Below are 22,033 nucleotides of genomic sequence, written 5' to 3'. Positions count from 1 at the left end.
GAAAACAAAATCCAACTCAGAAAGGGCGTAAAGTAGAATATTCAAGCCTGCACTTGGATTTACTCCACACAGTGAAGCAAACATCAACCAATCATAAACAGCAGCTAAACTCCACTAGAACACTACAAATGTAACAACCTGCCCTACCCAAAGCTAAGGTTTCAAGAGGGATTAATTACATAAACTCTAATTATGTCGTTGCCAGTGCTTTTTCATTAAAAAAAAATATTAAACTGATTCCCTAAAAACCTTTAAAATAGACTTTTTGAGGTATAGAAAAATCTTTTTTGTTACCTGATGCCTGGAAAATCTTAAGTGATTCAATAAAAGGCAACTGGATTTTCTTCTCTTGGTTCTTGTTTTTTTAAAACGAGAAAATCAAGTTGCCTTTTACTGAACCACTCAGGATTGTCATTTCCCGGGGTCTGAAAATCTTTACCAACGTACCTGATGCCCGAACGCTGCCCGCAGTCTCGCAGCCCTCTCCGATGCCGTAGGCGTTTTCAGCCAGCACTCTGAAGCAGTACGCTTGTCCCGGCTCCAGGTTGGTGATCCTGAATGAGGGCTTGTGGCACTCTGCTGACACACAGGTCCATGCCTTCCTCTCTGCCAAACGTTTCTCTACAATGTAGCTCTTCACTGGGCTGCCACCGTCAATCAGAGGTGCATCCCAGGTGATGCAGGCGTGGGTTCTGGAGGTCTCCTTCACAATCAGGTTGACAGGTGGTCCAGGTGAATCTGAGTAGGGTAGAAAAGCAGTAAGTTTTAGTCAAAGGAACCAAGTTCTCAAAGAATAAGTTAGGTTTCAGAGGACAGTTTTCATTTCACTTAAATTTCATTTTACTATAGATTTCCTTCATAAACCATTTTGTTTTTTTAACTTAGCATTTCTGCCACCAAAAAAAGATAAATTTTCACATTTTATGGCTGGTTTCTGATGCTTTGAATGGATTAGAATTACAGGATGTTTCTAACATTGATGTTGTAGAAATAAAACCGTAGATCTGGCAACTTAAACAACTCTGAGATGTGATCAGGCACTTCTTCAACCCAAACTCGCTTGTGTGTGTGCATTCCATGTGATTAAATGGAGATCCTTACCTAGAACCTTCACAACGATGGTGTAGCTCTTGGATCCGCTGCTGTTCTCCAGGGACAGGACATATTTGCCAGCGTCGTATCTGTTTATGTTCTCTACCATCAGTAGGGTGTCCCAGTCTGATGTCTTGATCAGAATGCCCTGCCTTTCCTTCAGGTTGGCATCCACCTTTGTCCATGTCACCTTAGGTGCCGGTCGTCCTCTCAGAGGGACATAGAGCCTCATGGTGATGCCGGCTCGCAGCACAAGAGCCTTCCTCAGGTCAGCATCCAGCTCAGCTTCAGGGGAGACTGAAGATTGATGAAATAATCAGCTGTTAGTTAAAAAGGCTTTATCCTGACTTTTTTGGGTTGACTGTTTTCTGCCTCTCTCTAAAACAAACTGAGCTAATACAATTTTTAAACTTCTGAATAAAACCACAAATTACAGAAATGCTGTATGTCTATATTCCACTGACAGGTGTGACTTTTAAATTTGAATCAGTGATGTGACTCATATACTGATATGTGGGAAAATTCATTAAAGAATAAGAACCTACCATTATTTCAGTATTTACTAGTTTGCTTGGTTAAGTTAAAAAACAGCTACTGTACAATCATCACTGCAGTTGTGATACAAGGTGACCCTCATGGTTCAAGGTCATTTGTACTGATCATGAATACTTTAAGTAGGTATAACACTTAAATGAGATAACTTTAGGAGTAGAAACTATTTATCCTAACAGAGACACAATGAACATACTCAGGATGTCCTTGGCCATGTGGTTTCCAGGAACCTCGCTGGGTTCACTGTAGCCGATCCTGTTGACAGCGGTGACTCTAAACTGGTACTCTGTGTTTTCCATCAGCCCAGTTACCACAAACTTAGTGGCCTGGAGTTTCTTTGGGACGTTGCAGGTAGCCCAGCCTTCAATGTCAGCTCGCTTGTACTCCACCAGATACCCAATGATCTCACAGCCACCGTCGTACGCTGGTTTGGTCCAGCTGAGGCTCACCGAGTTCTTGGTAGAGTCCACCACCTTGGGGAATGCAGGTGGGCCAGGAGGATCTGAAGAATTATAGGCAAGAATTATAAATCAAACAGCTATCAGTTTAAAATAAAGTAAGCTTTTTGTTTTTATTCAACAGACACTCACAGACGGGGTCAATAGCCAGAACAGCATTGGATGGATCACTGGGTTTACCCAGACCAGCCTTGTTCAGGGCTATGATTCTGAACTCATACTCAGAGCCCTCAGTCAGCTGAATGGCCTTGATGGTTCTGTCAATGACTGGTCGGCGATTAACCTTTGCCCAGGTCAGCTCGGTGGCCTCACGCTTCTCCACCATGTAGCCCAGAATGGGAGCTTTGCCGTCATTGGCTGGAGCTTTCCAGCTGACCGTCATGGAGTCCTTGGTAACGTTGGTGATGACAGGAGGCTCGCATGGCCCAGGAACATCTGGTGGAAGAGGAAAAATCAGTCTCCCGTCATCTCATTGACTCAGCAAAGTGACAAAAAACGATCTCTTGCCAAATCGCACTTTGTGCATTTTTAACAATGTTTTCAAGGACTCTTCATACACATATTAGTCAGTTTTCTTACCATATGGGTTCTTGACCAAGATGGCATCAGTCATGATGGGATCTCCCACACCATACTGGTTCTCAGCACTGACTCTGAACTGGTATTCATGACCCTCGATGAGTTTCTCCACTGAGCAGTCAGTGTTGTGGCCATGGATATTGGAGGTTACCAGCGCCCAGTTGGCCCTGCTGGTTTCACGCTTCTCAATAATGTAGTTCGTAATTTCAGATCCTCCATCTGCAAGAGGGGGCTCCCATCGCATCTTGACATGGTCAGCAAACACCTTAAAGATTTTCACAGAGGCTGGAGGTCCAGGTTTGTCTACAAAGGAAAAAGTGGAAGGTTGACTTCCAAGTCTAGAGACAACAGACTTGCTTGATCACTTAAAAAAATATTAAATCTAACTTACCAAGCACCTTGACCTTTATGGTAGCATATTTGGAGCCATTGACATTTTCAGCTGTGATGGTGTAGTCTCCAGACTCCTTCCTGGTGACGGAGTAGAGCTCCAGCAGATGAACATGTTTCTTCTGAGTTACCTTCATTCCCTCGGTGAGGACCAGGGGTGCACCGTCTTTCTTCCAGCCCACCTTGGGCAGTGGTTTACCAAAAACCTCTGCATCCAGGAAGATGTTCTCTCCAGCCTTTACCACAATAAGGTTTTTCATGTTGACGCCGAGTTCTACACGAGGAGGAACTGCACAGGAGACAGTAACAGGAGTTTTATCATTATTTCTCAGTCGTTTAAACCATGTATTATATATTTTTTCAGTTCAGAGTTGTACCGTTCTCTGCTATGATAGTGATGGGATCAGACAGCTCAGACGGAAGGCTGATGCTGACTGCAGTCTTGGCAATAACCCTGAACTGGTACTTTTGACCCTCCTCCAGTCCGTGTACCACATAGTCTTCTGTCTGGATGTTCATGCAGTTGGCATTGCAGCGGGTCCACTTCTCCTCTGGGAGCTTTGCATATTCCATGTAGTAACCAATCAGCTTGCTGCCGCCATCATGTTTAGGACGGTTCCAAACCAATGAAACAGAGTTCTTGGTCACATCCATGGGCTCAGGTTTACCTGGTGAGTCTGCATAGAAACAAAAAAGGTTGTAGAGAGAATGATTTAAAATTAATGGTATTATTGGGGAAAAAAAATGCAGTTTTGGACATTTTCTTACCAACGGCAGTCCTGGCGGTGATGAAGTCGGTGTGTTTGCACGGTTTGCCCTGTCCTGCTTGGTTATATGCCGACACCCTGAAGGTATACTCCAGACCCTCGATCAGGCCCATGCAGGTATACTGGGTTGCTTTGACCACAGCCTCGTTAGCCTTCACCCACAGAAGGCTGTTCCTCTCCTTCTTCTCGATACAGTAACCAGTGATGGGACTGCCACCATCGCTGCTGGGACGCTCCCAGGACAGGATAACAAAGTCCTTGTTGACCTTGTTAATCTCCAGGTTTCTGGGCTCACTCGGAGGATCTTTGAGAGGTTAAAAAAAGATCATTACCACATGTCTTAGCTGTAAAGATAGTGATCAGTAATGTATATATAAAAACTCACCAAATGGATACTTGGCAACCATCTTCTCAGAGTAGATGGGTTCTGAGATGCCGAACCTGTTCTCAGCACGGACCCTGAACCCATACTCTCTTCCAGTAGTGAGTTTGGTCATTCTGAAACTGGTCTTAGTGCAGGAAGCTGATACAGTGATCCAGTCCCCTTGGCTGACATCACATTTCTCCACAATGTAGTTGGTGATGTTGCTGCCACCATCTTCCTGTGGAGTGTTCCAGAGCAGTGTGCAGGCATCAATGTCCAACTCGGTGATTTCTAATGGAGCTTCTGGAGGCCCAGGCTTGTCTGAGACATAAAAGGCATATCATCATTGATCGAATTGCGACAACAGTTTCTTCATTGTTAACATATGTATTAATGCTGTGTTCTCAGAAGGAGCTGTGACTGACCCATGATGATAACCCTGAGGATCTGGTTGACCTTGCCGGAGGTGTTCTCAGCTGACAGACTGTAGTAGCCGCTGTCCTTCCTGTTCACATTCTTGATGATGAGTAAGCAGGTTGTCAGTGTCTTTGCAAGTGACAGACGGTCAGAGGTCAGCACGTCCTCATTGCCCTGCTTCCACTTGCAGACAGGAGCAGGTTTACCCGCCACAATGGCCTCAATCACCATCTTGGATCCAGCTCTGGCCGTCACAATGTCAGGCAATATGATCTTTGGAGCCACTGAGAAAAAGAAAATCAAACATTAAGTTAGTGTTAAAGATCATTTCAGCTTTTAGCTGTGCCTTCAACATTGTTGTACAATCTGTGTCATTTTAGAGAATTGGGATTAGTTTGGTCTATACTTACTCAGCTGCTCCTTGACCTCAAACATTCCCTCAGCCTCTCGAGCCAAGCTGACTCCCACCGAGTTCCTGGCTGCCACTCTGAACCGGTACTTCTTTCCTTCCTTCAGACCTACCACCACGATGGTCAGATCTTTGACCACGGAGTAAGGAGTCCACTTGTTCTCAGGTGCACCTTCCTCCTGATAATCCACCACATAGCCATTGATCTTGGCTCCTCCATCTCTAAGGGGCTTCAGCCAGCCCAGGGTGGCACTGTTCTTGGTGATCTCCAACACATCCATCTTCTTTGGAGGGTCTGGCTCACCTGAGTAGAAAACATAGTTGTGATTAGGAAAATTAAAATACAAAACTGAGAAGAAATCCCATTTTACCTCTTTCTTTTAGCAATTAGCCCAACCCCAACATTTTTATGCATCCTCATGGGGCAGTCATTGTCCCACTCTTTTTGTAAAGTAGGGGGACAGTGAAATGGCATGTCTATCTGGCCCTTAAAACGGAGCTTTTTCTGGGGCAAACTTCAAACTAAAAGGTAGGAGTTGTACTAGCAAACAAAAACTAACAAACTACCAGTTGTTTTCTTAGTTACATTGATGTTGAATCTGTTTATGTAAAAGGAATCTGGAAAAACCAACGGTACATTAGGTTCTTATTTTGTAGTGGAATATTGTAACCACTACCCTTTGTGACATAAAATTAAGTGCCAAGAGTTAGGGGTAGCATTGGGAAAATGTATTCAGCCTAAGACAGAAATGGCATGTCTGTTATTATACTTACTAAGAGGGTCCACAGCTAAGTAGGATCTGGGAGAATCCTGAGGAACTCCAATGCCATATTTGTTGCAGGCCATGACTCTGAAGTAGTACTCAATGCCAGGTGCCAGATTGGTCACCTTGAAGCTGGTTTTCTTCAGGTCCTCTATGCATTTGCTCCAAGTCTTTCTGTCCACCTCCCGTTTCTCCACGATGTAATAAAGAATGGGGCTGCCTCCATCATTTTCTGGTGGCAACCAGGAGAGCTGAGCGGTGGTCTTAGTGACGTTAGTTGCATCCAAGTCTCCAACGGGACCAGGAGTGTCTGCGAAGAGTTAAAGAAACATTTAGATGATAAAACGTTCTGACATTTATATAAGAGCTTTCATATTTTTCTTTCTTACCGAGGACTTTGACACGAACAAACACAGCTTTTTCTCCAGCTGAGTTGGACAGAGTCAGTGAATATCTCCCAGAATCCTCTCTGGTGCTCTCAGGGATGACCAGGAAGGACATGGTGTCCACCTGGTCCACATGTCCTCGGCGAACCACATTGTCTACGCCCATGCGCTTCCAGGTGACCTTGGGGGCGGGCCTTCCTCTGATCACAGCAAACAGCCTGATTGGACAGCCTGCCCTGACAGCCAGGCCTTTCCTCAGACTAGCATCCAGGTCAATTTCTGGAGCCTCTGTTGCCATGGAAACACAGATAATAAACTGAGTTTTGTAAAGAACTAAAGAAAATGCAGGTTTTGCAGAAAATGCTGCATGAACGCTAAGCGCTGAATGCTTTGCTAAAGAAGCTAAAAAGGGGTAAAGCAAAAACCTAGCTTACAGCTAGAAGAAGCGAAACAGTAGCTAAAAGCAAAAAATAGGAAAACCCTAGCTAAAAGCAGTAAAAAACCTAGCTAATAGTTGTAAAGTGAGTTAAAAAGTAAATATTGCAAAATACGAGCTAAAAGCAGTGCAAGATTAACAACTTTCTTAAAGTAGGAAAATGATTGCTGAAAGTAGTGGAAGAATAGCCAAAAGCTAAAAGTAGCACAGAAAGCCAAAACCAGAGGCAGTTTGCTGAAGCAGAATTCAGAGAGAGGATGTATTTAAAGGAGTTGAACAGATCTTAATTTATAAAAATAAAATGATGTATTTCTAAAAAAAATAAATAATTTTGAAATGAAAATTAATATTTTGAAATGTGTCATTGTTACAAAAAAAAAGAAGTCATAGTACTCTTCTCCTAAAATAGCCCAAAGAGTTGAAAAGGAGTCGATTGCAAAAAAAAAAAAAAACGGATAGGAAAATAAAACACAGGAAAACAATTGTGCGAATGCTAGATCAGAATCCACACTATTACAACAATACAGATTTATAGTTGCGTTAGTTAATTTACCCAGAATCTCCCTGGGAGACACGGCTTCCTTCAGGTAGGCGTGGCGGCCCCAGCCCACCTGGTTCTGGGCAGAAACCTTAAACTCGTACTCCTGCTTCTCATCCAGCTGACCAATAGTGAACTCCGTGATCACCAGTGGACCACGAGTATCGATCCTCTTCCAGCCCTCTGAGGGTTTCTCAGGGTCCGCCTCGCTCTTCAGCCTCAGGTCCAGGCTGTAGCCGATGATGGGAGCACCACCATCATACACAGGTTTGGACCAGGTCAGGGTTATTGAGGTCTTGGTGCTGTCACCCACCTTCAGGCTTGCAGGTGGACCAGGTGGTTCTGAAGAAAGAGATAAAACAAAAAACACAAGTTAAGGAAAAATCCTGAACCACCAGAAAAAACTGGAGAACATTGGTCCAACACTGCCAAAACCACTCCAGGCCCTCAGCCTCAGAGTTCACAACATCGCTGACATACTTCAGGAAATAGTCTCCACCCCCAACTAGCTATGCTCTGATGACCCCTGGATATCTTCTCTACCGGTTCTGATCAAAATTTACAGTGTGTGCTGCAATGTGTTCACGGATCTAAACAAATCAGTTTTGAGTTGTAGATTGGCTGGTCATTGGCCAAGTCAAAACTTAATTATTTCCACCAGTCACCAGCTGTTTGATTGGTGCATCCTTAGCCTGTAACCTCTAGAACAAATATGATTTTAAGAAGTGAAGCCGTAAACTGAGCTTTCACTGCAGCTGTAAAGCTCACCGATAGGATCTTTGGCTGCCACAGGTCTGCAGGGCTTGCTTGGCTCTCCCAGGCCAACTTCATTTTCAGCTTTCACTCTGAACTGGTACTCGTGGTTTGGGATCAGGTTAGTGACTTTCATACGTCTCTCAGAAATGGGGCTCTTTGTGCACGGCACCCACCGCACCGCCCGCTTCTCTTTCCTCTCCAGTATGTAGCCGGTGATGGACTTTCCTCCATCGTTCTCCGGTGGAGCCCAGACCACAGTCATCTCATCTTTGCTCACCTGTATCATAAAAACATGAAGTGTGAGTGACAGATAAACATGTTTTTACAGCTGATACTGGTTCAAAGGACGATAAGCTGATAATGTTTGAGAAAGACACTTTACTAACCTTGGTAACTTCAGGGGCCTCAGGAGGTCCAGGTCTGTTAAACTGGGTCTTCACAGTTACAGGTTTGCTCTCCATGGCAGGGCCAGTTCCCATCTTATTCTCTGCCCTCACCCTGAAGATGTACTCGTTACCCTCCACCAGGCGAGTGACATTACAGTACGGTGTGACCACAGCAGCCGAGTACGTGGACCACACCATCCTCCTGGTCTCGCATTTCTCCACAATGTAGCTGTCTACTTCACAACCTCCATCGTCCTCTGGGCCGTCCCACACCACTCTGCACTTGTCAGCTCCGATGCCGGTGATCCTCAGGTTCCTCACCGGTCCAGGGACATCCAGGACATTCACATTGGCATATGCTGTGAAGGTGCCGGCTGTGTTGGTGGCAGTGATGATATACTTTCCAGTGTCTGTGCGCTTGGACTTAGTCAAAAGGAACTTGGAATAGTCTGGACCGGTTTCATAGCTCAGTCTCGGGTTGTTTCCCACAGCCTTGTCTTTGACCCATATGACCTCTGGCTGAGGCTTTCCTCTCAGGGCAGCCTCCATCCTGACGGACTCTCCAGCCATCACCGTCACAGTTCCAGCCACCTTCAGGTCAATGACTGGCTTCTGGAGCTCCTCCTTTACCAAGATATCAGGAAGTTTCACCCAGGCACTTTCTCCTCCCTCATTCACAGTCTGGACCCTGTAAAACAAAACATTAAAAATGCCTTTTCAAAGGGCCTTCCTTTATATTGGGGTGCACTGAAAAAGTAGGCATAATGGCAACCATTACCAGAATGTTATTAGGAAGATAAATGGCTGTTTCTGTAACAGACTAGGACTGTTTCCCATAAAAAAAACAGTTTTTGCCAAAACCAAGTTTTCAGAGCTTGACTTTAAAAGTTCATGTGTCACTGTGACCTAAGAAGGAACCAATTTATAAATTGTCTGGTGCTCCAGACAGAATTGAGAGTAATATGCCAACAAAGTTCCTATTCACGTGTGTGAAACCTGCTGGGTAAGCTGAATTTTATTGTCATCAGACAAGAAGGTGTAAACTATTCTGTCTTTGCATCAATTGGATTTTTTTTGTTGGAAGACTGTCCGGATCTGTTCTGTTGTTGTTCAGATAAAATCCCAGATCAGCTGTCATCTCTGAGTCCATCTTCAAATTCAACTACTGCATTCCTAAAACTAATGCCTCAGAGTGTAATTATGTGGTAAAACAAACAGTATTTTAAATTTTAATAAAGATTTCATTTACCTGAAGCTATATGTCTGGTTCTCCACACACTTATCAGCCAAGAAGAAGGTGTCTGTTAGCATGCCTTTGTTGAGTTTCTCCCACTGTTCAGCATCTTTGGCTTTGTACTCCAGGTTGTAGGAGAGGTTAGGGCTGCCACCATCATAGTCAGGCTTCCTCCACCTCAGGTAGACAAAGTTCTTACCAATGTCAGTGGCTCTAAAGTTCTCCGGCTCTCCAGGCTTCTCGATGGGATCTATGGCCAGCAGAGGGGACTTGAGCTCCACAGCAGGACCAGGTCCTAACTTGTTCACAGCACAGACACGGAACAGGTACTCATGGCCTTCCATCAGCTTGGCTTTGATCTTTCGGTTAGTGCAGTTTGAGGAGATCATAGACCACCCACTGATGCTGGGCTCACGACACTCCACAATGTAGTTGGTGATTTCAGATCCACCATTGTCATCAGGTGCTTCCCAGTTGATCATACAGGAGGCTTTGGTGACATAGGTGAGGTGCAGGTTCTGGCAGTGACCAGGTCTGTCCAGGACATTAACTGTGATGGTGCAGGATGCCTCACCGCCCACATTTGAAGCCTTCAGTGTGTATTTGCCATGGTCATTCCTTGTGGCTTCCTTTATCCTCAGGTGGACCATAGGCAAGTTCTGAACTAGGGTAACACGCTTGCTGTTCTCCAGAACTGTGTCCTCCTTTGACCAAATGACCTCGGGATCAGGGCGAGCCTTGATGTAGCCGAATATGTTGATGTTGTGTCCAACACGCACAGTGACTCGCTCACGGCAAGTAGCCTCCATTTCTATCTCTGGAGGGATGAGGATATCCTGAGCAGTGATAGAACCTGGGATTTCTCTGGGCTCTCCATCACCGATCATGTTTGAAGCTCGGACTCTGAATCTGTAGGTCACACCCTCTTCCAGGCCCTTCACCCTGAAGGCACACAGCTTAATGAAGTCATCATCCAGATTTAATTTCTTCCATTCCTCAGAATCAGCTTTCTGCATCTCCACAGTGTAGCCAAGGATAGGGCTTCCTCCATCTCTGCTAGGTTTTATCCAGACCAGGTCAGCAGTAGTCTTACTGTAATCTTTAACTTTGGGGTTTATTGGAGGACTTGGGACTGTGATGGGTCTGCAGGGCTTGCAGGGGTCAGAGATGGGAGAAGGTCCACTGTAGCCAGCAATATTTTCAGCAAACACTCTGAATTCATATTCACTTCCCTCAAAAAGACCCTGGATTCTGTAGCGCAGGTCCTTGCAGGGTATCTTGTTGACACGGATCCACTTCCCTCCCATGTGCCTGCGCTCAATGAGGTAGCCAGTGATTGGACTGCCACCATCAGCTAGAGGCATTGTCCATCCAACTGTAACGGCATCTTCTGCAAGATCAGAGCACTGAGGCTTACCAGGTGGACTGGGTGGCATGAAGGTGTGCTCAGCAACGGTTGGCTTGCTTTCCAGTGGAACGCCAGCCCCCATTTTGTTCTCAGCACGAATGCGGACCACATACTCCGCTCCCTTCTGCAGTCGGGTGATCTTGAGCTGAGTGGTAAGAAGGCCAGAGCTGACTCCTCCCCAGGTCTCCTTGTTGGATTCTCTTTTTTCCACAATGTAGTTGGTAACGGGGCTTCCACCATCATCCTTTGGAGGGCGCCATTCAATTATCATGGAGTCTGGAGTGACCTCCAGGATGTTGACGGGTCCAATAGGAGCAGCTGGAACATCTAGAACTGTGACATTCAGGGCCACAGTCTTGGTTCCTGCTGGATTGGACACAGTCAGCAGGTAGGTGCCTGTGTGGTTCCTGGTACACTCATTAATACTGAGGACAGTGGAGAAATTATCAGTGTCGATCTTAATTTTGCCCTGGCTTGTGATCTCCTCTCCATCAATGGACCACTTAGCTGTTGGCACAGGGATTCCTCTCATTATAGCTGGCAACCTGATGGTGGTGCCGGCCTTCACAATGATGCCTTCAATGTATTTAACATCCACCTCGACGATTGGGGGCACTGTGAGAACATTAAAGAAAAGTTAGAGAGTGGTGCATATCCATGCATTTGTGTCTCTTCACGCATTGACTATTGCACTGCTCTTCTCTCTGGGGGACAGAGGAAAAGTTTTAGAGGTCTGCAGATGGTTCAAAATGCATCTGCTCGCATTTTAACCAGAACCGAAAAATAAGAGAACATTACGCCTGTACTGTCATCCCTTCACTGGTTGCCTTGTCAGGTTCGAGCAGACTTTAAGGTCTTGCTGCTCACCTACAAGGCTCTTCAGGGCCTGGCACCTTCATATCTTTCTGACCTTCTACATCTGTACGTCCCACCTCGGGCTCTCAGATCTCAGGGTACCAGCCTTTTAAAAACTCCTGAAGCCAAAAGAAAACCTGTAGGAGAGCGTGCCTTTTCATTTCATGCCCCATCTTTGTGGAACAATCTCCCTCAAGACATCAGGCAGCCATGTTCTGTGGAGGTTTTTAAAGTGAAGTTAAAGACCCACTTGTTCACTCTGTCCTAAACATTTTAAATCACATTTCCTTGTTTTATTGGGTTTCTTATCTTGTTTTATCTGTACTTGTTTTTATTTTTTCTATTGCTTTTATATTCGTATTGTTTATATCTCTTTGTAAATGTTTATCACTTTGTTTGAAAGCGCTTTATAAATAAAGTTATTATTATTTGATTTGTGTAGCAATATAAGTTACATATTAGTTTAATTATGTGCACAAAAGAAGTACATAGGTGATGCTGCAGGAAGTGGTAGTGAACACCTCTAGTTTCAACTGCCATAACTGGATCAACACCAACAATACTTAGATAACTTTGATAATAATAATAATAATAATGATAAACGTGATGAATGTTTGGTCCTACCAAGTTTCTCCTGACACAGGATGGGCAGGGTGGTGTCAGGTCTGCTGAGGCCAATGGCGTTTTCAGCTCTCACTCTAAAACGATAGGTCTTTCCCTCCTCCAGGCCAGTGACATGGCTCTCAGGAATGCTCTCAGTCTTCCATTCTTCCCACTCCCTTGCTCCCTCTTCTTGATACTCCACCAGGAAGCCTGTGATCTCACTTCCTCCGTTGCGGTCAGGCCAGTTCCAGGCCAACCACACCTCGGTTTTGTCCACGTCAGAATGATGCAGATCTTTGGGAGGACCAGGAGGGACTGAAGGAAGAAAAGTCAACATCATACAGGAGGCCGGACATTGTCCATTTAGGTATTTATGCTTAATGATTTTTGTTGTTACTTACAGAGAGGGTTCATTGCCTTGATGGCTTTTGGCGTCTCAACATATTCACTTCGGCCGTACTGATTCTCTGCAGCGACTCTGAATGTGTAGGAGGTTCCTTCCATCAGGTGCTTCAACATCATGCTGCGCTTCTTGGACGTAGAGCATACAGGGACCCACTGAGTGGATGCTGTGTCTTTCTTCTCTACCACAAAGTTAGTGATGCGAGTGCCGCCGTTGTCTTCTGGATCCTTCCACGACAGGTAGGCAGAGTCACTTCTGACATCTGACACCCGGAGGTGCTGAATGGGACCAGGTTTGTCTGAAGAGATCACACAAAGACCATCAAACTAGAACTTCTATTGTTGCTTTTACCTTTAAATAACACAGTACTTACCAAGAACCAGAACAGTGCAGGTAGCGGTCTTGGATCCGGCTGGGTTTTCCACTGTAAGGGTGTAGTCTCCACAGTCACCACGGTGACAGAATCTCATCTCCAGCTTGGTGCCTGCCTGGTTGGTCTCGATGTCGGCTCTAGTGGGAACTTCTCCCTCGTTCTTCTTCCAGGTGACAGTGGGGAATGGGACACCTTTGATGGCAGCCATCAGTGTGATGTGAGTGCCGGCCCTGGCCTTCACTTCACGGGTCATCGATGCATCCAGGATGAGCTCCGGTGGCTCTGCAATGAGACACATTAACTCATAAATTAGATTAATGAGGAAATTCAAAAGCAATCTCCTAAAGTACAACTGAAGTTATAAATCACCAAGTCTGTCCTGCACTCTGATTGGCTCCTTGACATTGGCTGGGTCAGACTCTCCTGCAGCATTCACAGCCATGACTTTGAAGCGGTACAGAGCGCCATCCTCCAGGTTGATCACCTTAAACTTTGTCTCCTGGCAGGAGTCTGGAGTCTGGTTCACCTGATGACCACAGAGGGACAAGAGTTCGACATCCCATTTTACTCAGAGTGTAAGAAGATTCAACATGAAGTTATTCAGAAGAAAACAAAGTTTTGTGCAGCTTCTGTACCTTGTGCCATTCCTCTTCTCCAGCCTTCTGGAACTCCAGCAGGTATCCAAAGATCTTTCCTCTGCCGGTGTCAGTAGGCGGGTCCCAGGACAGAGTCACAGATTCCTTGGTGAAGTCAATGGCTTGAAGGTTGACCGGTGGACCCGGTTTCACTATGATGGTTGGGAGAGTTCTTTGTGGTGAGTTTTAGCACAGCTAATAACATGAGGTTTTATTAAAACATATTTTTTAAAAGTCAACCTACCAATGGGATCCTTGGCAAAAACTGGTTTGGATGGTGGGCTGGGATCTCCGGCTCCCACCTCATTCTCAGCACTGACTCTGAACTCGTACTCGCAGCCTTTCAGCAGTTCTGTCACCAGGTACTCCATTTTGGGATGGATTCTTTCTGTGTTGCAGCGAACCCACCTGTGAACAGAACAAAATGAACTCTTCTACTTTAATCAGGTTCAGGTGCCCTTCACACTGGATGATGACTCTTCTACAGGGTTAAAAAACCTCAGCCAGAGAACAGATGCTCTTTACAGGGTCTTGGTGATCCATGATGGTTTTGAGCATGCACGGAACTTCTGGAGCAATGTCGTGGTAGTTTATTTTTGTGATGGAAGCCCATCTGAGTCCCAGGTGGAGCGTGGTGGAGGCGTACCCATGACATGGGGTCTGTGCACACTGGTCAGAAGCAGGACTGCTCACGTTGGCCTCATTCCTGACTCTAAAGAAGCTTCTTAGGACCGTAAAAATATAGTTAGAATAAACTGTTTGGTGAGTACTTTGAGTGTAAAAGCATCATGATTACCTTCAGACTGAAGGTTTACTGAATTTGCACCAATCCAGCCATATTCTAGTAGGGTATATAAGTTGTGGAGAGCATAACAAGGTCATCATTCAGTGTGAAGGGGCAAAGGGAAGTAATTTCAGTTCAGAAAAACAAATCTGTCCTCAGAAGTAAAACAACAAAATATTTTCATTTTAAGTCAATAAAACAACATATGTAAGTGAATGTTAAACAACTTGAATGAAAAGAACATCTTATTTATAAAGCAGCTGGCTGTTTCCTTTCATCAGCTGTCGTGTAGTTTGTGATGGCCGTGTACCTGTTGGCCTTGGTCTCCTTCCTCTCCACGATGTAGCCTGTGATCGGTTTTCCTCCATCAGCCGGTGGTTCCCAGCTGATCAGGGCCGAGTCTTGGTAAACCTCCTTCAACACGGGCTGCTTTGGAGCATCAGGAACCTCTGTGATGGAAACAGACATGGGTCAGACACCACTTTGGGTGTGAAAACCCTTTCAGACTGGATTCAGAGAGGACTTACTGAAGACGTCTCTAGCTTTGGTCTCTGCTGACAGGAGGGGGTCGCTGATGCCGTACATGTTCTGAGCCATGATTCGGATGATGTACTCGCGGCCTTCAATCAGTTTTGGCACCTGAAGTAACAAACAGGTGGGAGGTCATCAGTGCTTAAAGCTTCACTTTTCAGTCACCCCATGTTCCCAAATACTTGTGCAAAGATTGGAGTTGGAAGGATCAAAATTCATTTAAAATAATTATATCAAACAGATAAATACAGCCCAGTATTCAAACTAAATGTGTCCTAAACACAAAACACTGATCATTTTAGATTTGGGCTCTACCATATTTTAATTATCTGTCACCATATGAAGGGTGGGTGATCATGTGACTTTCTGTGTGTGTTTGATTGTCTGTGTTGTTTTTACTTTAGCAGGATTTTTGTTGATATGTTCTTAATATACATCAGTCTGCTCCTTTAGCTTGGAGTGAAAACCGTACTTTTACACCTGATTTGGACACATTTTTTTAATAACTTTCTTGTTTTGAGACTGAAACGGGTCCATCAGCGGCTCACCCGGCAGGTGGTCCTGGTGCAGGACGAGATGACCGGCATCCACAGGTCTCTGTTAGTGTCCCTCTTCTCAACGATGTAGTTGGAGACAGCACAGCCTCCATCGTCCAGAGGAGGGTTCCAGGAGATCACCATGTAGTTCCTGTAGACCTCGTTAAACACAACGGGGCCCTGTGGTGGTTGAGGACGATCTGACGACAGAAAACATTCACACAGGTGAGCCTTCAGGATCATTTTTGGATTTCCAGTCTCAACTGTCTAAATGCTGAGTCGATTTTTTTCCTGTTTTCTTTTTTAAATTGAACTACTTCTGCAGACTTTGTGCTAGTTTAGCCTTTCAACTAGCAAAACATTCAGCTTGTTTCGGAGATGTTTGTTTTTTGTAACTTTTATAATTTTTCTTTTAATGGACTTCTAGCTTTCAACAAGCCTTTTGCTACTTTTATGCTGGTATAGATGCTTACTCATTCATGGTAAATCCAAAAAAGTTTCAGAAAACGTGTTTGGACTTGATAGCTACTAATTTGCTACTTTTGTTTTTTAGCTAACGTTTTGCTTCTTTTAGCTTTTAGCTAGTGTCCTCCTCCTTTTAGCTTTAACAAGTTTCAGCTTCTTCTCCAAGTCTCAGCGTTCACACTGTTTTAGCAGAAAATACAAAAAGTTGCTTATTTAAAACTTTAACGTTAGTTTTTCAGCTGAATATTTCCAAACATTTACCTGAGTTCAGAAAGGTCACGTTAATAATTAATGATCTGATTGGTCAGTGGTTCCTCTTCTCCAGAATGTTCTGTTTCAGCCTTCAGACCGAGTCAGACCCGAGTCAAACCAAGTGAGACCTAATGAGACTGAGTCCGACTTCACAGATGTCATGTGTCAGAAGAACCCTGAAGTGCTGAATGAGTTTATAACAAAAATCTTGAATTTTTCCTTATTTTACCCTCCATCTTCAGTCTCTCTCCCTGGTTTTAATCCGGTGGGATTGACAAGAGGATGAAGTTTTTGCATGTGTGAAGCTGCGTGTTTCACTCACCGACCACAGTGATGGTGCAGGTTCCTGTACGGGTACCGGCGGCGTTCTCCACGCTGACAGCGTAGAGGCCGCTGTGATCCCTCTTGGCTTTGCTAATGTTCAGGTTGAGGTGATGGGTGGTGCTGTGAAGGCTGATCTCGTCGTCCGCTTTCAGCTCTTCATCGTTTTTCTTCCAAGCGATGACTGGGGTCGGTTTGCCGCCGTAGCGTCCTGACAGCAAACACGGGTCTCCCACCTTCACCATCATCTTGTCCCTGAAGTCCAGGTCCAAAGTAGGTGGTTCTAAAGGGAGACAGCAGCAGTTTGACATTTTTAAGAAGTTCCAGGTATCTCTGATACTTTACGTTGATTCTTTCTAGATGCACACACACACACACACACACATATATATATATATATATATATATATATATATATCAGACAATCTACTAATTTGCCACGCTGCTATAGATGAAAGAACAAGACAGCAGAGATGTCCTGAGACTCCGGTACTGTTGGAGCTCTAAACCTGGTCCTGATTGGAGCTCTAAACTCGGTCCTGTTAGGAGCTCTAAACTCGGTCCTGTTGGAGCTCTAAACCTGGTCCTGATTGGAGCTCTAAACTCGGTCCTGTTAGGAGCTCTAAACTCGGTCCTGTTAGGAGCTCTAAACCTGGTCCTGATTGGAGCTCTAAACTCGGTCCTGTTAGGAGCTCTAAACTCGGTCCTGTTAGGAGCTCTAAACCTGGTCCTGTTGGAGCTCTAAACCCGGTCCTGTTAGGAGTTCTAAACCCGGTCCGGTTGGAGTTCTAAACCTGGTCCTGTTGAAGCTCTAAACAAGGTCCTGTTGGAGCTCTAACCCCGGTCCTGTTAGGAGCTCTAAACCCGGTCCTGTTGGAGCTCTAAAGCCGGTCCTGGAGCTCTAAACCTGGTCCTGTTAGGAGCTCTAAACCTGGTCCTGTTGGAGCTCTAAACCCGGTCCTGTTAGGAGTTCTAAACCCGGTCCGGTTGGAGTTCTAAACCCGGTCCTGTTGGAGCTCTAAACCTGGTCCTGTTGGAGCTCTAAACCCGGTCCTGTTGGAGCTCTAAACTCGGTCCTGTTGGAGCTCTAAACCCGGTCCTGATTGGAGCTCTAAACTCGGTCCTGTTAGGAGCTCTAAACTCGGTCCTGTTAGGAGTTCTAAACCCGGTCCTGATTGGAGCTCTAAACTCGGTCCTGTTAGGAGCTCTAAACTCGGTCCTGTTAGGAGCTCTAAACTCGGTCCTGTTAGGAGCTCTAAACCCGGTCCTGTTAGGAGCTCTAAACCCGGTCCTGTTAGGAGTTCTAAACCCGGTCCTGTTAGGAGTTCTAAACCCGGTCCTGTTGGAGCTCTAAACCCGGTCCTGTTAGGAGTTCTAAACCCGGTCCTGTTGGAGCTCTACAGCTCAGAGTTGAAACAGAAAGTTGGACTTTAATGACTGAACTGAGGTTATAGATCTTTAACAGTTTTAAAACAATCTCAGATTCAGATGGAGGATTTTGGAGATATTAACACTTTTTAGCTGACTAAACTTTTACAAACTTCTTATTTATAACAGTGTCTTATTTTTGTTCGTATTGGACATTTCTTCATTTGTAATTTCAGACACATTTAGATAATGTGACACTCACCGAGCTCGTCCTTGCACTGCACAGGTTTGGTGGGGAAGGAGTGCTTGCCCTGTCCCACCTGGTTGACAGCAGAGACCCTGAACTCGTGACTGGAGCCTTCCTTCAGCTCCTTCAGCGTGAACTTCCTGTCCATCAGCTTGTCCTCACCACCTATCCGTGTGAAATTGTCCCGGCCGATCATTCGGGACTCCAGGACATATGCAGTCACCTCGGCGCCGCCATCATACTTTGGTGGTCTCCAGGCAACAGAGACTGAGTCCTTGGTAACAGCGGTGATGATCAGGTCTTCTGGACGCTCCGGGACAGCTGGACGAGACATAGAGGAGATTAGTTAAAGAACATTTTCACCACGGTCACAGTGCGTGTCTGAGCTGAGGGTGCCACATCTCTGCACCGTTTCCTGGCTTGTGTTAGAGACCGCAGACTGGTTTTCCAGTTTAATGTGTCAGACTCACAGATCGGGTCTTTGATAAGAACCATCTTTTCGATTTCGATGAAAGGTCCCATCCCGATAATGTTCTCAGCTGCAATCCTGAAGAAGTAGCCCTTGCCCTCAATGAGTCCCTGCACCACCGCGTTGTTCCTTGTCACCGTGTAGGACACTGAGGTCCAGCCCATGCGATCGGACTCCCGCTTCTCGATGATGTAGTTAGTGATGGCTGAGCCTCCGTCGTCCTCAGGAGAGTACCAGGTCAGCTTGCAGGAGTCTGTGGTCAGGTTCTCACCGGTGAAGGGAAGACCAACTGGTCCAGGGACATCTGAAGGAACACGTCCAACAATCAGAAGATGTTTTTGTTTCTTTGTTTGGGTCTGAAAACACCGTCAGCAGTACTCACCGAGCACCTCAACAATGACAGCCTTCTTCCTCTCGCCTCCTTCGTTCTTGGCGCTCAGCGTATACATGCCCTGGTGTTGGCGTTTGCAGTTCTTGATCACCAGAGAGTTTGAGATTCCTGTTGTTTCCACCACTGCCTCTTTGGGCACCTCGCCGTCGTCCCGGCACCAAGTGATCTGCGGGGCAGGTTTACCAGACACGTAGGCAATGATGCGGATGGTGCCGCCAGCGTGGACCACAATCTTCTCCTTCACCGAGGCATCCAAGTCCATCTCAGGAGCAACTGGGAACAAAGACAGTTTGTAAAGTGAACACTTCCATGCTTCCTTCCATGTGAGATGTGGTGGTGATCCAAGTCTTACTTGTTCTGTCTTTGACCTCGATCAGCTCCAACACAAGTCCCGGGTCTCCCACCCCAGCAGCATTCACGGCTCGGACTCTGAACTGGTACAGACCGCCTTCCTTCAGACCGGGCACCACAAACTTAGTTCCTCTGATCTCAGTGTCCTTCGCCTGCAGAGAGACACGCACAGCATCAGGATGTGAACTCCTATCAGCCTTTGGTTCATCGATCTGTTTGTTTTTCTACCTTCTGCCAGCCTTCGTCGCCCTCAGGCTCCTTCTCCTCCTCAGCGTCACTCAGCAGCAGCCTCCTCTGAGCTTTCTTCTCCTCCAACTCCTTATTTATCTCTTTAAACTCAACAATGTAGCCCGTCACCTTCGATCCTCCATCTATCAGAGGAGGGAGCCACTGTAGCTCCACCGTGGACTTTGTCCAGTCTGTCACCTTAGGGGAGGGTGGGCCTGGAGGCTCTGCAAATACAGAAATATTTTAGTTTTTATGACATTCACAAATTATTTAAAGGTCTGAAGGAGTATAGAAAGGTTCTCTTACTGATGGGGTCTCTGCAGAGGATGGGGTCTGAGGGCATGCTGGGCAGACCGCAGCCAGCAGCATTGACAGCAATGACTCTGAACTGGTACAAGGCGCCCTCCAGCAGGCCCGTGACGTCCCAGTTGTTGCCCAACGGGAGCGCTCGAATTGGCTCGCGGCTGACACGGGTCCAGCGCTTGGAGGTGGTCTCCTTCTTTTCTACAAAGTAGCCGGTAATGGGGGATCCACCGTCATACTTGGGCTCTTCCCAGTTGACGGTCATGGACTCCAGACAGACCTCAGTTACTGTTGGTTTCTCACACTGACCCGGGACGGCTGCAACAGAACCGGTCAATCATTAGTAATTAGACAACCTGGTACTCAAACGGAACCGTCTGTAAGAAGCTGTCTCTGGACTTACTGAAAAGGTTTCTGGCCTTCTCAGGCTCGCTGACTATCGGTGGCCCGACTCCAAACTTGTTCTGAGCCATGACTCTGAACTCGTACTCGTGGTTCTCAGTGAGGCGTGTCACCACATAGGCGCACTCTTTGGGGTCATTAGAGACATGGACCCAGGACTTTCTGTTGTCCTCACGCTTCTCAACTACGTAGTTTGTGATCTTGGATCCACCATCGTCTGTGGGAGGGTTCCAGGCCAGGCCGATTCTGTCCGCAAAAACTTCAGTTAACTTTATTGGTCCAACAGGCGCGCCCGGAGGTCCTGAAGGGGAAAGGACAACAAGTATGAATGTTTACTGAACAAACCTCTCCAAGCAAATATTCTGATTCAACATGTTTTGTTCATCGGGAAAAAAAACATCATATTTGTCAAAAAGAGAAAGTCTGAGTCTTTGATTCAAGGACAAGCACAGGCTAAAGGTGATTTCACTGCTGAGACAACCTATGTACTACAGTTTCTTACCCAATACTAATAATTTGATGTCCTTGGTGACAGAGCCGAGACTGTTGCTGGCCGTCAGACTGTAGAGGGCGCTGTCGTGCCTGTTGGCCTGTTGGATCAACAGCGTACACTTGTCCTGAGTGACCAGTTTGTTGAAGTGCTGGTCATACTTGACAGCAGCTTTCTCCTCAGGTTTAGCCAGACTGGCCTTATGCCAGGTAAGCGTCGGGAACGGGCAGCCGCTGATCTTTGCCACGATGCTGAGATCACATCCCTCCTCTCCCTCCATGGCCTCACGCAGCCCGATGGTTGGAGGACCTACGGAAAAAAACAGACTCAGTGATGTCTGAGGGGTTAAAAAAACAAAACCCTGTAAGTTGAGTCTGGTTTATCCACTCACATGTCTGATCCTTGATGACCAGGGGTCCTACGGTGGCAGAGGGTCGGCTGGGTCCTGCATCGTTCACAGCTTTTACTCTGAATTCATATTCTCCTCCCTGCAGATTGACGAAACAATCAATATGTAGAACGATAAGTATGAATGGAGCCGTCTGGAAAGTCAGCTCCACCTGTCTACTGGTTTAACTAGTTTCTCTGCAGCAGAAAAACTGTTGACACACTGAGTTACATCTGGTGTTCCACATGGATTCATATTAAGTACATGACAATAAGAATCGCATACTGAACAAGTGACATTTTCTGCTAAAACACAGTGTGAATGCTAAGTCCCTAATGACTTTGCTGAAGAAGCTGAAAGTAAGCTGCAGGTTTCAGCTACTGAAGGTAAGAAGAGGTAAACTGAGAAAGATGAACCGACCTCCTTCAGGTCCTCCACCACGAAGGTGAGCTCCTCCACGTCTCTCTTGTTGCACTGCTTCCAGGTCTCCTTTTCCTTCCCACTCGTGTCCCAGCTCAAACGCTCAATGATGTAATGCTTCACAGGAGAGCCGCCATTGTTTTTTGGCGGTTCCCAGCTCAGGGTGACCGTGTTCTTTGTTACCAGGTTGACCTTCAGCTTGGTTGGGGGGTCAGGTGGGTCTGAGGAAGAGATAGAGGAAGAAACCTAAGACTCTTCCAGAGAGGTATGTGTTCTGTGTGT

General features: G+C 46.0%; 1 protein-coding gene across 6 annotated transcripts in view; it reads right to left on the bottom strand.

The window, feature by feature from the left end:
- The window catches only part of ttn.2 (titin, tandem duplicate 2), a 184,200-nt gene that overhangs the window by 49,868 nt on the left and 112,299 nt on the right, over positions 1-22,033 (bottom strand). For all 6 annotated transcript variants that reach the window (XM_037975998.1, XM_037975999.1, XM_037976000.1 and 3 more), the window contains 37 exons: positions 21,752-21,972; positions 21,335-21,431; positions 20,956-21,252; positions 20,455-20,754; positions 20,055-20,369; positions 19,749-19,972; positions 19,522-19,672; positions 19,161-19,442; positions 18,780-19,082; positions 18,325-18,630; positions 16,696-16,977; positions 15,669-15,856; positions 15,117-15,228; positions 14,900-15,038; positions 14,050-14,213; positions 13,806-13,957; positions 13,540-13,696; positions 13,171-13,452; positions 12,796-13,095; positions 12,416-12,709; positions 9,544-11,551; positions 8,295-8,982; positions 7,921-8,185; positions 7,168-7,494; positions 6,182-6,466; positions 5,803-6,102; positions 5,030-5,332; positions 4,628-4,903; positions 4,224-4,523; positions 3,840-4,142; positions 3,449-3,748; positions 3,073-3,360; positions 2,682-2,984; positions 2,235-2,537; positions 1,841-2,146; positions 1,102-1,389; positions 448-738 (listed from right to left, as the gene is read on the bottom strand). In XM_037975998.1, the coding sequence (XP_037831926.1) occupies positions 448-738; positions 1,102-1,389; positions 1,841-2,146; positions 2,235-2,537; positions 2,682-2,984; positions 3,073-3,360; positions 3,449-3,748; positions 3,840-4,142; positions 4,224-4,523; positions 4,628-4,903; positions 5,030-5,332; positions 5,803-6,102; positions 6,182-6,466; positions 7,168-7,494; positions 7,921-8,185; positions 8,295-8,982; positions 9,544-11,551; positions 12,416-12,709; positions 12,796-13,095; positions 13,171-13,452; positions 13,540-13,696; positions 13,806-13,957; positions 14,050-14,213; positions 14,900-15,038; positions 15,117-15,228; positions 15,669-15,856; positions 16,696-16,977; positions 18,325-18,630; positions 18,780-19,082; positions 19,161-19,442; positions 19,522-19,672; positions 19,749-19,972; positions 20,055-20,369; positions 20,455-20,754; positions 20,956-21,252; positions 21,335-21,431; positions 21,752-21,972 (11,700 nt within the window). The remainder of the gene's footprint in view (positions 1-447; positions 739-1,101; positions 1,390-1,840; positions 2,147-2,234; positions 2,538-2,681; positions 2,985-3,072; positions 3,361-3,448; positions 3,749-3,839; positions 4,143-4,223; positions 4,524-4,627; positions 4,904-5,029; positions 5,333-5,802; positions 6,103-6,181; positions 6,467-7,167; positions 7,495-7,920; positions 8,186-8,294; positions 8,983-9,543; positions 11,552-12,415; positions 12,710-12,795; positions 13,096-13,170; positions 13,453-13,539; positions 13,697-13,805; positions 13,958-14,049; positions 14,214-14,899; positions 15,039-15,116; positions 15,229-15,668; positions 15,857-16,695; positions 16,978-18,324; positions 18,631-18,779; positions 19,083-19,160; positions 19,443-19,521; positions 19,673-19,748; positions 19,973-20,054; positions 20,370-20,454; positions 20,755-20,955; positions 21,253-21,334; positions 21,432-21,751; positions 21,973-22,033) is intronic.

The sequence above is a fragment of the Kryptolebias marmoratus genome, linkage group LG6 (genome assembly GCF_001649575.2).
Source record: "Kryptolebias marmoratus isolate JLee-2015 linkage group LG6, ASM164957v2, whole genome shotgun sequence".
Taxonomy (NCBI): Eukaryota; Metazoa; Chordata; class Actinopteri; order Cyprinodontiformes; family Rivulidae; genus Kryptolebias; species Kryptolebias marmoratus.
The sequence above is the reverse complement of the archived record's forward strand: the minus strand, read 5'-3'. Positions and strand labels throughout refer to the sequence as shown.